The sequence below is a fragment of the Limulus polyphemus genome, unplaced genomic scaffold (genome assembly GCF_000517525.1).
Source record: "Limulus polyphemus unplaced genomic scaffold, Limulus_polyphemus-2.1.2 Scaffold3916, whole genome shotgun sequence".
Taxonomy (NCBI): domain Eukaryota; kingdom Metazoa; phylum Arthropoda; class Merostomata; order Xiphosura; family Limulidae; genus Limulus; species Limulus polyphemus.
In genome coordinates, this window is record NW_013669526.1 from 52,860 (window position 1) to 69,704 (window position 16,845).

At 31.6% G+C, this 16,845-nt stretch overlaps 1 protein-coding gene across 2 annotated transcripts in view; it reads left to right on the forward strand.

The window, feature by feature from the left end:
- Positions 1 to 2,724: 2,724 nt before the first annotated feature.
- LOC106470272 (obg-like ATPase 1) overlaps positions 2,725 to 16,845 on the forward strand; it is a 38,684-nt gene continuing 24,563 nt past the window's right edge. For both annotated transcript variants that reach the window (XM_013930816.2, XM_022398872.1), the window contains exons 1-4: positions 2,725 to 2,785; positions 7,931 to 8,055; positions 11,768 to 11,850; positions 12,324 to 12,384. In XM_013930816.2, the coding sequence (XP_013786270.2) occupies positions 7,955 to 8,055; positions 11,768 to 11,850; positions 12,324 to 12,384 (245 nt within the window). In that variant the 5' untranslated portion in view covers positions 2,725 to 2,785; positions 7,931 to 7,954. The remainder of the gene's footprint in view (positions 2,786 to 7,930; positions 8,056 to 11,767; positions 11,851 to 12,323; positions 12,385 to 16,845) is intronic.

Genomic DNA, 16,845 nt, shown 5'->3' on the forward strand with positions numbered 1-16,845 from the left:
CAAGTCCTAACCGCCAAAAGCCAACTCTTGAGTTAATAGTTCACCAACGAATAGTGGGATTGCCCGTCTCTTTATACCGCCCCCACGGCTGAAAGGGCGAGCATATTTGGTGTGATGAGGATTCGAACCCGCGACCCGCAGATTGCAATTCGAGTGCCCTAACCACCTGGCCATGCCGGGCAGTGGGTTGAAGGAATAGGACTAAATGGTAATGACATTCTTGTTAAAAACGGGGGATCAAAAAGTTCTAGTGCATATCTAAAACTAGTCTCACATATTACCACATTATGTTTCAGGTTTCCTAATGTAATATAAATTTATTTTCATTCAAAGTCTCTACACAACTCATATTTAATTATATTAACCCTATAAGAATAATCCCCCAAAATAGCTCCACAACTTCGTATAAGAGAAGTGGGTCATATTAGGGACTAGCTATAACAGTACTTGTGGTGAAGATGTAGCGATCAGATGTCAATCATGTTGTCATGTTGTCATGGTCATAAGTATAAGTAGAGCTTCAATATAGTGCTATTTAAAACAAACAAACTATAACTGCGAAATGCAGCTAATATTGCACGAATAATGACCATAATAAAAAGAATCTTAAATAAAACTTATTAGGGCCATCTGAAATATGTTTTCACCATTTCAATGTTGGTAGTATAAAATACCCGCGTTCTGCTGCAAGGTACAAAGACCCACTCATGACCCACAGATGCTCCAATGTACCGGTCAAGCTTTTCCATTATCCACAATTACTTTTGTAGCTACATCGTGAGGGAAAGGGGGGGGGGCGTATCCGAAAGACAACAACCAAAAACGTTAGGACATCCACGATGGTATTTAAGCCTGTGTTTCAAATTTGGTTCTACGAGTGTGTGAGTGGGGATATTAACATAGTTACAAGAATGGCTCCTCTGTGATCCCGAAAATGACCAGGAACATAAATTCCGATGCAAAATTCGAGTTTAGCGATTCGACAAACCTACTTCTAGTCCCCCATTATGCTTGCGTAGCCTTCCAGGCGCCTTTTAGCCCTTTGATACCCCAAAAGATGTCCGTATCCGAAAAGAAAAAACAACAGAAAACCTGCCAGGACACACGGCCGCGGTACCTGAGTACGTGTGCCAAGTTTAGTCTCACTAGCTTGTGAGTGGTGTATGAACATGGTTTCAATAAAGAGAATGATAAGTCAAGGAACGCAAATTCCGTTAGCGGAGTTTTATTTCAGAGTTCGGGTAGATTTACTCCTGCATCTCCATCATGCCTGTGTGATCTTTTGGCTTCGTTGGTAAGGATCTAAGCTGTATAGATAAGAACACCCCCTGGGCCACTCCTGACTCAGTCTGTCAAGTTTGGTCATGTTAGCTTTAACACCATGAGAAGAGTTAGTGGGAAAACAAACAAACAAATTTATAGACAACTCGAATTAATAAAGGATATTTTTTTGTTTACATTTGTTTTTGTTTTTATGGAAAAGCTACTAAGGCTATATGCCACCGTTCCTATGTTTGAACAATTTACCAGAGAGAGAGAAGGTTCCACCATGTACCGCCCATCTTAAGGGATTAAGTTTCACTTTTACAATGCATTCAAAGCTTAAAGGTCAGAAAATATTTTGTGTTATTGTATGGATTCGAACCAAACTCAAGAGCTTCAAAATCAAAAGCTTTACCCCAGGGCCAGCCCGCGTCCTTCTTTACATTTAAACGCATTCCTAGGAGAATATCAATAAATTACTTTATATCAAGAGGTTACTTACTGCTGTCAACATTAAACCTGACTTTTTTTTTCTTTCACACATTGCAGTTGTAAACATGTTATTTAATAAAGAATACCATTGCTGATTTACACAATTTTTGGAAAGTTTCGTAGGATGAATAAATAATAATCGATGTTGCTTTTTAGATAAGTGTAATTTTAATGAAGATGACTTTGCCAACATTTATATTTGTGTCCCCTAGTCCTACTAATCTCGCCGTTAAGAACGAAAAAAAGATGATACATCAACACTGTCAATTCTCCTTACAATCTCAAACACTTCCCCTTTCAAAATAAAACAGTTTCAAAAATCGTAATCTCTCGTCATGTGACAAACCCTCCACCTCAGACACAATCCAAGTAACCCTGCCCTGAACCCTTTTCAGCAATTCAAGACTGAACACAATACTTCAAATGTGGCCTAACCAGTGACCTATTCAATGAAATTATAAACCCTTTATACTTGTATTCAATATTTCTGTAGATATAATGAGGATTTTGTTTTTTGTTTGAAGTTAAGCACAAAGCTACACAATGGGCTATCTGTGCTCTGTCCACCACAGGTATCGAAACCCGGTTTTTAGCATTGTAAGTTCGCAGACATCCCGCTGTGTCACTGGGGGGCTATAATGAGGATCTTCGAAAGAGCAATAAACTATTACGGATAATGCTTGGAGACGGCTTGAATGGGTAATGAAGAAAAACTCAAAGTGGGTTCCTCGTCATCGAAACTATTACGAACTTCCATCTTACTAGACAATAAGCACATTGAAAACTAAAGGTTTTGTTGTGAATTAACGCCATTTCAATTTTTATTTGATGAGTAAACGTTTTTAAAGAATGTTTAGCATGATGAATAGCAGAATAAAGTTATGCAAAAAGTGTTTAATTTGTTAGTTTTTAACCAACTTGAAAGAAAATATTTATTAAATATTATAATATATTTAAAAGTTTAATATTCTTTCATGAGAAGAGGACGCTGATGTATGACTTCATTTTGCGGCTTGTAATACTACCAAAAGTAATTCTAGACATTTTTTTTCAATCTGATTTGTATTTATTCCTTTTATTTGGCATTTAAATTTTATTTTATACATAAATTTATTCGTTCATGCCAAGTTATATGGTTAGTTTAGTTCGTATAAATGGAATAGGTATGTGTGGTACAATTACAAGTATCAGCTATCACTACCACATGCTAAGCCTAACACCTTAGTATAGAACACGTGTAATTTAAAACAATTTTGTTGATATTACTTATCTTTTAACTACTAATATTATTATTAATGCATATTAGACAACGCTTAAAATAGTTAGAATGTTAATCATATGAAGGGTTTGATGTGAACTCTATGATTATCTTTTAGAGAAAAATTCTTCATATGGACAATTACCTTTAACTTAAGTTTAACAGTTTCAGTAATTTAAGTTTGTCTATACTAAGTAATAGTACTTTATACTTAATACTGTAGTACTTTCTTAGTAGTACCGTGCTACTAGTAGTACTGCTGTTAATGTTATAACTAATGCCATACATATTGAACCATTATTAATATTAATCGGGAACCTGAATCAGTGATTAAAGTGAGTTGGTATGCAAATGAAAATCACATACTGCCACCTCCTCTAAAACAAAAGGGCATAATGATGCATTATAACCCACCCATAACTATTTGGTTTTGCACGAAATTACATTTGGCTTCATTGTTTCTGCAACTATAGTGTGGATATATTTCACAAGTTCAACATCAGTTTCCCCCTTATCTTCCTCCAAATGTGTGCATACCATCACCTTATCCAAATCACTTTAAACATTGGTGTGGATAATAAACATTTATGCCCTGGTTTTCTTACAGTGTAGAAATTATGTTTACACTGATCGTCAGTGTTGACACTAGGCATGAAAACTTAGCATAAAAGAAAATGTTAACAACAAATTTTATGTTATGATATATAATGAGAAAAAAGAAAAGTATGGAGATTTTTGCCTTTTTAAGATCATCAGACTTCCAGATTGAAAAATTAGAACTGTTTTGTTTCATATGGAATGACATTGTAGTAGCCCTGAAACAATTTAAATTGTAACAACCCATCTTTTACATTTCCTAAATATTCTGATGGTTTTCAACTTCTTCAACTGTCCATTGACAGGTTAGGTTAAAGAAATGTAGCTTAGAGGGAAAGAACACTCTACAATATGATTTGTCTTTGTCAGTTAAAATTTAAGGAAATTATGTGTAATGATAAACTGTACAAATAAAACACATTCAGATACAGAGAAACTGGGACAATTTAATACTCTTACTGTTTATGATTGGACAAAAAATAAGGCTAAAAACTGGGATATCTGGTCAAAGGTGTCATGCAGCTGAATTTTTTTTGGGGGCCTATTCTGAAAAAGTACCATTTTTTTAATAATAATGATAACACAAATAATAAATTTGGTACTTTCACATTTCATATTTAATTTCTGTTGCTAGTTTCATTAACTTACTGGTTTGCAAAACAGACAAATATTTTGAACGTTTAATCAAATGTTTATACATAGATCTAGGATTATTAAAACAGTGTGTGGAAAACATTTGGGAGGGGGTGCCCACTTGTAGCCTATGAGCACAAAACTTCTGCACTTATTAACCCTATTCCTTATGAACACAGTTGTGGAACACTTATGCCCCTATAATACCTCAAGGTTTCAGCTTTGGTCTTTGTGACCATCGTCAACATAGGTGATCAATATAAATGTGAGAGGCACTGGATACGAATTCTGCATTAGAGACTGGGAAGGGAAATTTCTCATAAATATTTTCAAACTGCCTTTTTAAATTTTAATAGTTATTTGCTCTTGTATTTTTAATATTCACATTTTTAATCTTGAGCATAGTTTTCATCTTCATTTTTTCTACCACATTCCAATTTTCTGTAAAAAAAAAGTTAATGTTGCATCTAAAACATTCCTTTTCAAAATCAACCAAAATAACTCTTTGTTGTTAGTAGCAGTGAAGATGGATTTCTATAAACAATATGATCTCATTGAAGATTATTTAAATATTTTTTTTCATCACACAATAAGTTATAGCTTATTGTGAATTCACCTCTGAAGAAGTAAGTTTTACCTTCAGAATATGTAATTGTTTGTCATTGTTTAGGTATTGAGTTTATTGGGCCATTTGTGTGAGGAATTTTGCATTAGATTAAATGCTAATCCTACATTTGCAGCAGGATTATTATTAATTGTCAAAATTAATGTTTTTGTTCATCAAAAGTAAACCAGTGTGAAACTACCTTTTTGAAATGTAGGATTTGTAGTTTTAAATATCAGATATGGCTGTTGGTTTTAACCTTGTGATGGTAGATTCTTGTTAGTTATATTTATTTGATTTTGTATAATCTTTTCATTTGTCACCTTTAAAGGTGAAAATATAAGTTACATGATTTTGATTTAGATATATATATGGGAAACAGTTGATTGCCTAATTTTGCTCAATAGTTAATTCAGTTTTCTTTACTCATTAACTTTGTGATCCATTTAGTTCTTCCTTAGAAATGGAACTCTCTGCACTTTGAGTGATTCCTCTGTAGTCTTGGTAGATAATTTAAATATTTTTTGTCGCATAAACAACAATCTCTTTGGTATGATTACCAAGATTTTTTTGTTGTGTTCTGTCTTTCAAAGCCTGTTAATAACTGTACATTGTTGGATTTAATAGCCATGTAATTTATCAAAGTATTACAATATGCACGTATTAGCATATGAGAAATATATGTAAAAATAAAAGCATATATTTAGTTGAAAAATACAACATCAAAAAATAAATTATTAAAAACAAACTGAAGGAAGTTATCTTAATTCACTACAGTTAAATCAATCATCATTTGAGCAAACCTTATCACACTATTGATCATAACGTTATAGGACAACAAGGGACCTTTTGGACATAGTAGGCCATTCCTCCTATCCATTTTATTAAACTAAACAATAAAAAAACACTCAAAGCCATCTCCTAGCAGTTAAATATTTATCAAACTTTCCCTTAAACTCCCTTACGTTAACTGCATCTACAACATCTGAAGGCAATCCATTCCAAAGACTAACCACCCTGTTAGAAAAATAAAACTGTCTTAGCTGATGATGACTCCTAACCCTTCTGTAAATTAAAAACCAATGATGTATCAACATTATCAACTCCCCTAACGATCTTAAACACCTCAATCAGATCCCTTCTAACTCTTCTTTTTTCAAGACAAAGCAAGTTCAGAGATTTTAACCTTTCCATCCCAGGTGTCATTCTAGTAGCTCTCATCTGAACCCTTTCCAACAATTCAGTGCCCTTTATTAGATAAGGAGCCCAAAACTTAACACAGTGCTCCAAATGTGGTCTAAACAATGATATTATAACCTCTTTAGACTTGAATTAAGTATTTCTTTAGATACAACCTATTTGCCCAGTCACTAGCATCAGCATGTTGCCTGGATGGCTTAAGAGACTGATGAACTAGAATATCAAAAGCTTTCTTGTCCATAAGACTGTTAAGGTCATTCCCATCAAAATTATACTCATAATTCAACTTGTGATATCTCAGTTACATTACTTTGCATTTAATATAACTAAAAGTCATCTGCCATTTATTTGCCCAACTCACCAAATAATCTAAATCCTTTTGTAAAGCTTTTTTGTATTCTGATGTTTACAAAAAAAGGTAAAATTTTTCATACCACGCATTGGGGAACTCAGGGATATTCTGAACATCCCTTCTCCTAAACTACTGGACTCATCAACTCCTTAGTGGTGCCAAAAGAGTTGTCTTGGCCCCATAATTTGCACAAAGGTAAATCTTTTCATGTAACCTCTTAGGGAAACTGGATATTTGGTGAAAACACTTTTATGGCGATTCCCCAAAAGCAAACCTCAAATTTGTCTTTGATTTACATTACAGCATGTAAATAAGTAGGCCTACTAATTACAATGTGTAACTTTGTTAAAGAAATTAAATTTGCATTATAGCGGCAATGATAAAAAGTGTAAAATAGTAGTTTAAGCATTATATTTGTGTTATAGTGGTCCTGTAAATGTGGGTCATATGCCCACAGGTTTGCTAGTACTTAATCACTTTTGATAAGCATTTCATACTTATTTATAACATCATACATATAACATCATCTTCACATTTAATCACTTTTTTCGTGTGTAAAATTGGTTGTTTGAAATGAGTACTTTCTTATGTTGTTTTTAACAATAGAAAGTATCATTTCTTGGTGTATTTTTTTTTTCAATTTTTACTCATATTTTTCTTTTGAGAGTTTTATTTTTCTGTTTATTTAACAAATGCTTTATTTTTCATTTTCTTATAACCAGGTTGACTGTGAGCATTCTAAGTGTTATGAATGTTGGATGTTTTCTGAATAACAGGTCACACCTTCACTTAGTTCACGTGGTTATAGCCCAGTAGTTTATGCTTATGGTTGCATTTCTTGAAGCTATTCCGTTAGTCAATAACAGTTTTTTGTAACCATTTCTTTTTGGTATCAAATAGTCCTTTTTTTTAACTTACGACAGCTTAGGAAGCCCAAGTAATGATTAATATTAACTACATGTATATACCTTGTAACGAGCATAGGTAATTAAATATAATGTTCAATAAACCCAACAATGTTTTACAAGGTTTGGCTAGCTCAGAGATCTAAGGTTATCCTGAATCCATACACTAAACTAACCATGCAAAATAATCATTATAATAAAATAATAAACATAGATAAAAAATATAAGAAGATATATATATTCCAACCAACAGTGTGTGTCCACAATATGGTAAAAGTTATGCTTATAGATTTAGATTAGTCCTAAATCATAAACTAAGTCAGTAATGTGAAATAACCTATAATAATAATTAAAATTAATTATAATAAATAATACTATTAATTAAAGTAATCTTAAAGAAAGGATAGGATATAACTTACTATTGTTGCTGGAAAATAATACTTGCTGCCCCTGAAATCTACTAAGAATGAAGGAGCTAACCCAGATTAGTAAAGGTTCTTTATGGGTGCTTATCACGTCTTGTGACATCATTGATGATACGTAATTTTTCCAGTTTGTGTATGCAGAATTTTTTTATATAAAACTGGTGCTTCATCTTGATTAAATTTGTAATTTAAATTTTACAGGAGTGTCAGAAAAATACTTAAAATATGCCACCAAAGAAAAAAGACTCTGAAATCGAAAAACCTCCACTTATTGGACGAGTCGGAACTAATTTAAAAGTTGGAATTGTAGGACTCCCAAATGTTGGGTAAATAAACTGTGAGATTTAATTGTATGTGACACTTTTTTGTAAGTTAAGATTTCAATATTTAGAGAGCATGTAAACATTTTTGTGTAATTTTGCTCACTCATTTTTGATAGGGATAATACACTAAGGTTGTACTTTGTGATGAATGCAGTATTACATTTGAATGTGCAAAATAAAACATTATTGAGATGGGAAGCCAAACTCTACACCATTTCTTTATATTTTATTTAATTTGGTGAGGAAAATGTCATATTATTAAAATTTACAGTTTTTCATTTGGTTTGTTAAAATTGTTGTTTTTACCAACCATAGTCTTAAAAGTTACTTACATACCTTTTCCTTGCTTTCAAAAGTTGAAAAATGTTTTTTATTGTTTCTTTCACATTTTTCAGATTTAGTGAAGATTTTAAGTCTAGTTGACATTGTCTTTGTGAAAGTTGGGTTGTTTTATCATCCTTTATTTCATTTTATTTTATAACAAAATATTTTACCATTATCTGATTTAACTGAAAAGAAAATCCTAACTGCTGAGCCTAACAGCTGGCACAGGCACTATTGTGGTATTGTTAGATAAACTTTCTTACATGCAAGTATCAGATAGGTCTGCTTAATAACTAGAGGACTGAGCAGGAAGTTTGCAAAATAAGTAATCTGAATTTGAAAACCAACTGAGTTTTAAGCTGTGTTAAAAATAAACAGATTGGACACATTTGATGGAAAGTGAAAACAATCTTTATTAGTGAAACAGCAAAAGAAAATAGGGTGGATATTTGTGTAGACAAATGGATGATTGCCATTACCATATTAATGAATCAGTCAGCTGTTGAGCTAAACACTTAAACAGGTAGAACTGAAAAAAAAAAAAAGGTTCCAATTCAGCAAGAAATCTTGTACCCTTTCTTTATGGTAACATCAGTGGATACGTATTATTTCTCCAACAGTATTTGTTGGCTGGAACACACGGGCATCATCCACTTGACCAGTAAAGGACATTAAAGTCATTGACCCCTTCAACATTTAAGTGAAGTTGCAGCAATGTCCCCACAGGCAGCACAGATATTATTTGTTATCGAGGACAATAAAGACACAAAGGCAACTAGAATTAAACAATTTGAGCAGTTTTCTGGACCATATGTTTATGTCAAAACCACATAGAAACAGTCTAAATAAAAATTTCAAAGAATTTCTGTGTTAATGAAGGTGGTGGAAAATGCATATTTCAATGGGGAATTCCTGATTTTCTTGACATTTTAGTGTGCTTGCTGATATAATCTAATTTCTTGAGATTTTCAACAGTTCTCCAATTAATTTTAAGTACTAACATTTAGTCTGCTGTCTTTTTTTTAAATTGAAAATAATAATTCAAAGTACAGAACTATTTAATGCTAAACTGCTAAGCCTAACAGCTGCTATTGGTACCATTTTGGGTTGGTTATTCTTTTTATGATACTTTAGTGTGATTGCAGGTATGTCCAGTGAATTTCCTGAGCTTTTGTTTTTCAACTGATCTGTAATTAATTTCATCCATTAAAAATTAATATATTTTCAGAAGTGAAAATAATTGTTCCAAATGCAGCAGAACTTTATTGCTGTAAATCTGGTCAGTTACTTTGTTAAACTTTATTGCTGTAAATCTGGTCAGTTACTTTGTTAAACTTTATTGCTGTAAATCTGGTCAGTTACTTTGTTAAACTTTATTGCTGTAAATCTGGTCAGTTACTTTGTTAAACTTTATTGCTGTAAATCTGGTCAGTTACTTTGTTAAACTTTATTTCTTGGCTGTTACAATATTATTTTATATCTTTGCTTTAAGTTTAATTCAAACTTGAAGATATGATAATATCAAATGTATAAGAAAATTTAAACATATAAACTGTTAATCGTAAAAATTTGTAGTGCTAGTTAATGATCACTCATTAGCTTTATAAGTAATATATATATATGGTTCTTGGAAATTTTTCGTGGGTGAAAAAAATATATGGGAAATAACTTTAGAAATAGTGAAGTGCCTGAATTTTCAAAACCCTTGTTTGGCTAGAAAGGTATATTTTACATGTTTATGTTAGATGATGGTCAACTTCTTAGCTAAGTGAGTAAGATAGATTGACTTTCAAAAGATATGGTCATGATTAAAAATTACTGAATATTATATTTTTTGTACTAATTACCAATTAGCTGTTACTTTTTCAGCAATATCTCTAAAAGTATAAAAATATGATGTTTTTTTTACATTTTGGAAGTGTTATCTAGAATAATAAAATAACCTTTACTTTGGAAATACATGTTTCTAATCAATGTACACTTACTTTAATGAGAAAAAAACATTTTTTGATAATCAAGAACAGGAAGGCCACAGGAACAATTGATAACATTTAAAATTCAAACTTTTCAGAATATACATTTATCATCATCAGCAATCTGTAATTAAAGATATCAAGTTATTCTTAACTGTGATACAACAAGGTAATGGAAGAACATGAAAGAAAGTAACCAAACAATAGATATGTAAAACAGGTTCTCCAGTGATTTCAAGCCCACTCTTTTACTGAACATATAAACAGACTTTTAGGTTACTTCAGTTCCTAACATGTTAGCATTAGGTTCACGTATGAAAGCACTTACACAACTACACAGGGAGCAGTATTAACATATTATTTTTATAAAAGACTTCAGAATTCTGGCATCACACTCATCTAATCAATAACTACTCACAAAAGAAATCTGCAAATATCCAATGAATGCCCAAATTTTAACAGTAACCAGTAGTCATATTGGCTATATGTATTCTAAATGTATATAAATTGATATCATATGTAATTATAGATCACTGATGTTGGTAGAAGTATATCCTGTAACGTTTAAATATTAAGTATTTTTGTAAGCTGTGATTTCAATGTAGTAGTTTAAATACTGGCAGGAGGAAGCTGTGGGTTTTACTAATAACATTCAGATCAAAAGGTTTAATAAGATAGACCTGGAATAGCTAGAAAGTTCTAAGGCTATGTTGTAAAGTTTTATTGTACATTCCAAGTTAAATTATAAATATAACATAGTTGTGAAGTGTGCAGAGTTGTCTCAAGTTTTTCAAGAGTAGAATGAGTTGAAAGAGATAGTGTGTAGTTTTTTCAAGATAGAGAGTTGAATCACTCAGTGTGTTTTCATGAAGTATTGGGATCTGTGTTTGATATTGCATTTATTCAGTTACTTTGTACAAATAAGTTGATTTGTTTCACATTAGTTAATGCCATTTGTTGTGCAAGCTTATAACAATTTACAGATGTGTACAAGTGTTTAAGCTTGTATAATTGTAATAGGAGGAAGTATAGTAATATATTATCGTTAAATGGGCTGGACATTGAATTATTTTCACCAGAAAATTTAAAAGAACTGACCAACAAAAGAACAATGTTACAACAATATGTTATCAGTCCTTGCCATGGTCTTTCTGTTCTTTTGAAATATATTCATATAATATAGTCACAAGTGTTTTTGAACTCTCTCTGTGAAACTTGTCACAGTTGAGTAATTTTCATAAAAAAATCAAGCATACTTTGACTGCCTTGAGATTCATGTTAAATTTCAATTTTAAAGTAGAAATTTATGATAATGAATTTAAATGTCATATTCAAATAATCATATTTACAGCCATTTAAAAATCTGTGATCGTATAGCTGATGGAACTCTGTTGATTATTAATTTTGTTTTCCTCCAGAAAATCCACATTTTTTAATGTTCTCACAGCAAGTCAAGCTCAAGCAGAAAATTTCCCATTCTGTACCATAGATCCAAATGAAAATAAGTATTGATTTGATTTTATAGTAGATTTTTTAAGTTATCTAACTGATGGATGTATTGGGGGAAAAAAATATTTTTATTTTAAAAATATCTGTATTACTGTGTGATCAAGTAATTCCACACTATGTTCAAGTTTACTAATTAATGAAAGAGAATTATCGGACATCACATTGTTGTTTCATATTAGTGATAGTAAACAGCAAATATAATTAAGCAGATAGATTTTTAATGCTTCTTTGGAAAATTTGCTCATTTTCCAAATGAGTCCTTTAACGTACTTGACTAAATTTGAAGCTTTCAGGTACAAAAACATAATAGAAAATGTTGAAAATTAACAAATTGTGAATATTTCGTATGAGGTAAAGACTTAATTCAGTTGGTTTTTAAAGGATACTTTGTTGTTTTCGTTCTTATGGTAAGGTATGTGTGTAGATGTGTATATATATATATATTTTTTTTTTCTTTCTAGATACGTCGAGTTCCTGTTCCTGATGCTAGATTTGACTACTTATGCAATTTTTACAAACCTGTAAAGTAAGTGATAAAACTGTAATTTAAATTCTGGTTTTCGTTGATGAAAACAGATTTTGTGCTTTTTAAAAAATTAAGTGAAACGGCAAACTGCCAGGAAAAGTGACCTAAATTTATGTTGAAACTTCCTTGCTTTTAATTTTTCAAGTTAGACAGATAGTTGAAAATAACTTCTCATAACTAAAGCAGTACTTACATAGTCACCCCCCCCCCCCATGTTGGGTTGGCACAGCACAGACTTCTACCGCTAGAAACCGGGTTTTGACACCCGTGGTGGGCAGAGCACAGATAGCCCTTTGTGCATAACTACAAACAATTTACACATACACACATATATGTAATATTAAGTTTTTTATTATGGAAAGTCTAAAGATTATTAATCAGTAACATGTATATTTTTCTGAATGTATAGACTTTAATGATTAGTAGGCACTTTTTTTTATCTTTATATAAACATAGCCTTCCATTATACGAAATGTTGTAATTTTATATTTTAAGTGTTATAGCAATGTACATTAAGTTTAGAAAACTTTGTCATATAGAACATTTGTCATTGTGTATTTCAAGTGCTTTACTATATAATTGGGTTAATTCAAAGCAATTATCTAGTAGTATAGTTTCACCACATCTTCTAAGGTTCTACTTGCTGTTGATACATATGTTTGATCATTGTAGGTATTTCAATGTCAGCTTTAAGTAAAGAGGCTTACCACTCTCAGTGATAACCAATTTCAAATCTTATGTAATCTTAAAATCTGAATGTAATGCTTAAATATGAAATTTATCTATTTTCAAAGTGTGTGACATAGATATCGTTATCTGACGATTTTAATACATTATACAACATCTGAGCTAACAGTAACCTTCACATTTTTTCTTAGTTTGACAACTACTTCTGTACTGTTTTCATCTGTAGTTCATGTGATATAACACTTGTAAGTTATATTTTGGTTTTTTTTAGAACTGTGACTGTGTAGTCAAATATAAACACTTAGTTCTTCTAAAAAAGTGACTGTGTAGAAGTGTTTATATTTGGTTTTCTAGAAGAACTGTGACTGTGTAGAAGTGTTATCCCTTCAAAATTACTTGAAAGCAAAGATTTGATAATACTTTATCAACCTAATGGAGGACTTATAGTACTGACCTAATGGAGGACTTACAGTACTGACCTAATGGAGGACTTACAGTACTGACCTAATGGAGGACTTACAGTACTGACCTAATGGAGGACTTATAGTACTGACCTAATGGAGGACTTACAGTACTGACCTAATGGAGGACTTACAGTACTGACCTAATGGAGGACTTACAGTACTGACCTAATGGAGGACTTGTAGTACTGATTGTTTGCAAGCATTTTTGTTTTTTGCTTTATGTACCTGCATTATAGTGAGTCTAAATACTGTTTTTTCTTTGTAGTGAAACTGAAACTTGTATGTGGCATGACTTCAGAATTATGTTTTATATATATATATATATATTTTTGTGGGTGTGTATTTGTATTTTAATTTATTTTTATTATTTAGTTTTATATAAAAAGAAGCTTCAGGTTTTATCTGATAGGATCAATATTTTGGAGGTAATTTGTTTTTTTTATGAAGAAAATTAAAAGGTATCAAACGAATGATGAAGTGTTATTTTGTAAAGAAAACTTGTATGAAGTTTTCTTTATCTTATTACCCACCATTAAAAAACAATGTAAGGTTTCTATGAAGAGCTGAAGATTTTATATTACACATGATAGTATATTAGTTTGTATTTTTTTATTTATTATACCAGACCCTTCACCTTTTAGGGTTATGCTGTGAAGGTCTTTCAGTTTTATATCTCATCGTCCATTATTCCAGTATCTACCAACTCAGAAGTTCTGGTACCTGTTATCTAATCTTTCTACTCGTGCTGTGTTTGATCTTGATTACTTTTACCTGGTGTAAACCATTAATCAGGTGTGGTGAGACAGGAATGTGGCTAAGCCCGTAATAGTCCAGAGTAACAAAAATTTTAGGGTTTCTCATTAATGGACTCTGTCATCAGTCAAATCAAGGCTGTGAAAATATTTATATAGATAAGGAGGTGACTTTAGGAAAATCTGATGTTTCAAAGTTAAGCACGAGTTATTGGATTTAAAAAAAAATTTAGAGCCTAGAAAATTTGATGTTTCAAAGTTAAGCATGAGTTATTTGATTTAAAAAAAAAAGATTTAAAGCCTAGAAAATCTGATGTTTCAAAGTTAAGCACCAGTTATTTGATTTAAAAAAAAAGATTTGAGTCTAGAAAATCTGATGTTTCAAAGTTAAGCATGAGTTATTTGATTTAAAAAAAAAGATTTAGAGCCTAGAAAATCTGATGTTTCAAAGTTAAGCATGAGTTATTTGATTTAAAAAAAAAGATTTAGAGCCTAGAAAATCTGATGTTTCAAAGTTAAGCAAGAGTTATTTGATTTAAAAAAAAGAGTGGAGTATCTTTTACATGAAAATTATTACTCTAGCAAATAACAAGGTGGGTAAGAAATATTCAAATTGTTTTGAATTATTTTTGTTTGTATCATTATATTGGGAAGTATCAAGTTGTCCTTTTAATGTTTGTAAACCGAATTATTGTCCATAGGTGTGATATTTAAGTGTGTGATATAATCATGAAAATATGCAATATTGGTTGTTTCCTGAACCAAATATAATAACATCGTACAATACCCAATTTGTTATTGTACAAATAGCAGTAATCTGTTAGTTTATCGAGGACTAAACGGTTTTGGTTGTAGTAACGATCATCACAACTGTATGTTTTAATAGCATTGATTTTGTGTTGTTGGAAGATTTCACACTTAGTTCCTCTAAATTGTGTTTCTGACAGTGTTTGTTTATGTAAAATCAGCCTTTTACTTGATAATAGACGTAGCATGCCAGTTAATGATGCTGGAAAATACAAAAATAATTATATTAACTATATATAGGAGAGGCAATTGTCGACGTTTCGAAAAAGACGGTTTGTCCAAAACTGTGATCATTTTGCATTTCTTACCAGAATTTTAAATATACAGTATTTTTTATTCGCTATAGACATTATTCCGAACAGATTTGAAATTTGCAGTTTAAGTGACTACGTGTCTTGAAAACAGTGTTTAATTCAAGGCTACCCTCAGAAGGAGAATGTAAACTTGCTGTTAGCGAGATAATTTTACGCATGGTCTAAATCTGTTTTATTTGGCTTATTATATAGTTATGTGCACATTTTAAAGGAAAACTTTCATAATTAGTTTTCACGTCGTCAAACGGGTTTCGAAAATTAATCGAAACGCAAGACGTTTTCAAAATTTTGATTAAAAGATAAAACGTATTTTAAACAACTCTCTTGAAAGTTGGACGCTTTTTTGTTTTTTAATCAAACTTAAATCACGACTTATTTTCGAATCAAAAGCCTTATTATCAACTGATTTTCTGTTTTAACTTTTCATAGGTGTTTTTGTAATTGCTATTTTCACACTTTTCAAAAAATTACTTTACGAGTTGCACTTCGAGATATTTCAAAATCTTCTCGAGTGTGGTAATAGTACCGAAAGTTTCATGGCAATATAAAACTTTTTAAATCTAGAATAAGCCATTAATAATGGTCTATTTGAAAAACATGCTGAGTTATGTACAGTTAATCGTACGTACCTTAAAGTTGTGAAAATATAAGTCGTAGTTCTACAGTGTCAGAATTATTCATTTTGTTTTTCACAAAATGTTGAAAATATAAGCCATTGTTCAACGGTGTTGGAGTTTTCACAATTTTCAACAGTGGTTGAGCAATTCCTTATTTTGACCTCGAAGAAGAAGAGACCACTGTTTATTATTGCTTTGGCATGGCCTGGAGGATTTCTGATGGTGAATCCGAGGGTTCGTGGTTTCACGGCCTGTTGCCAGAAAAATGGGCTCCACGTTCTGAGACCACCATGCGCTACATGAATGTCGGTCAAAATCACACTATTCGGTCAGATAAAAATTGACTAGCTGCCTTCCCTTTAGTCTGTTAGTTCAAAATTAGGAACTGCTATCCATGCGTTGCTCGAAAATTCTGGAACAAACGTTATGGCCTTTTATAATCGCTTTGCAAAAAAATTACCGTTTCAGAATGTAACATAATAGATGAACTTTAAACTTTTTCCGAATGTATATTAAAACAATGCTTAATTTGTTGAACAACGTTTGAAGATTTAAAAGTCTGACGCCAGCTGGTCAGCGCTGGACATGCAGCTGTACGAGATTTTCAGTATTTTCAAGAGTTCCTCTCATTTACTTGTATAATTGGCAATATGTTAAGAGTAGATGTAATTACGATGAGATCAGCGTACTTGATATTGTAACTAACTTTCGTAAGCAGCCAACTACCCCCCCACCCCAACTGCCTCAGAACGATTTTTTTTTCTACTGCCAACTTGTGTGATCTCGTAACCTGATAACAGATGCCGCGCTAATAGTACTG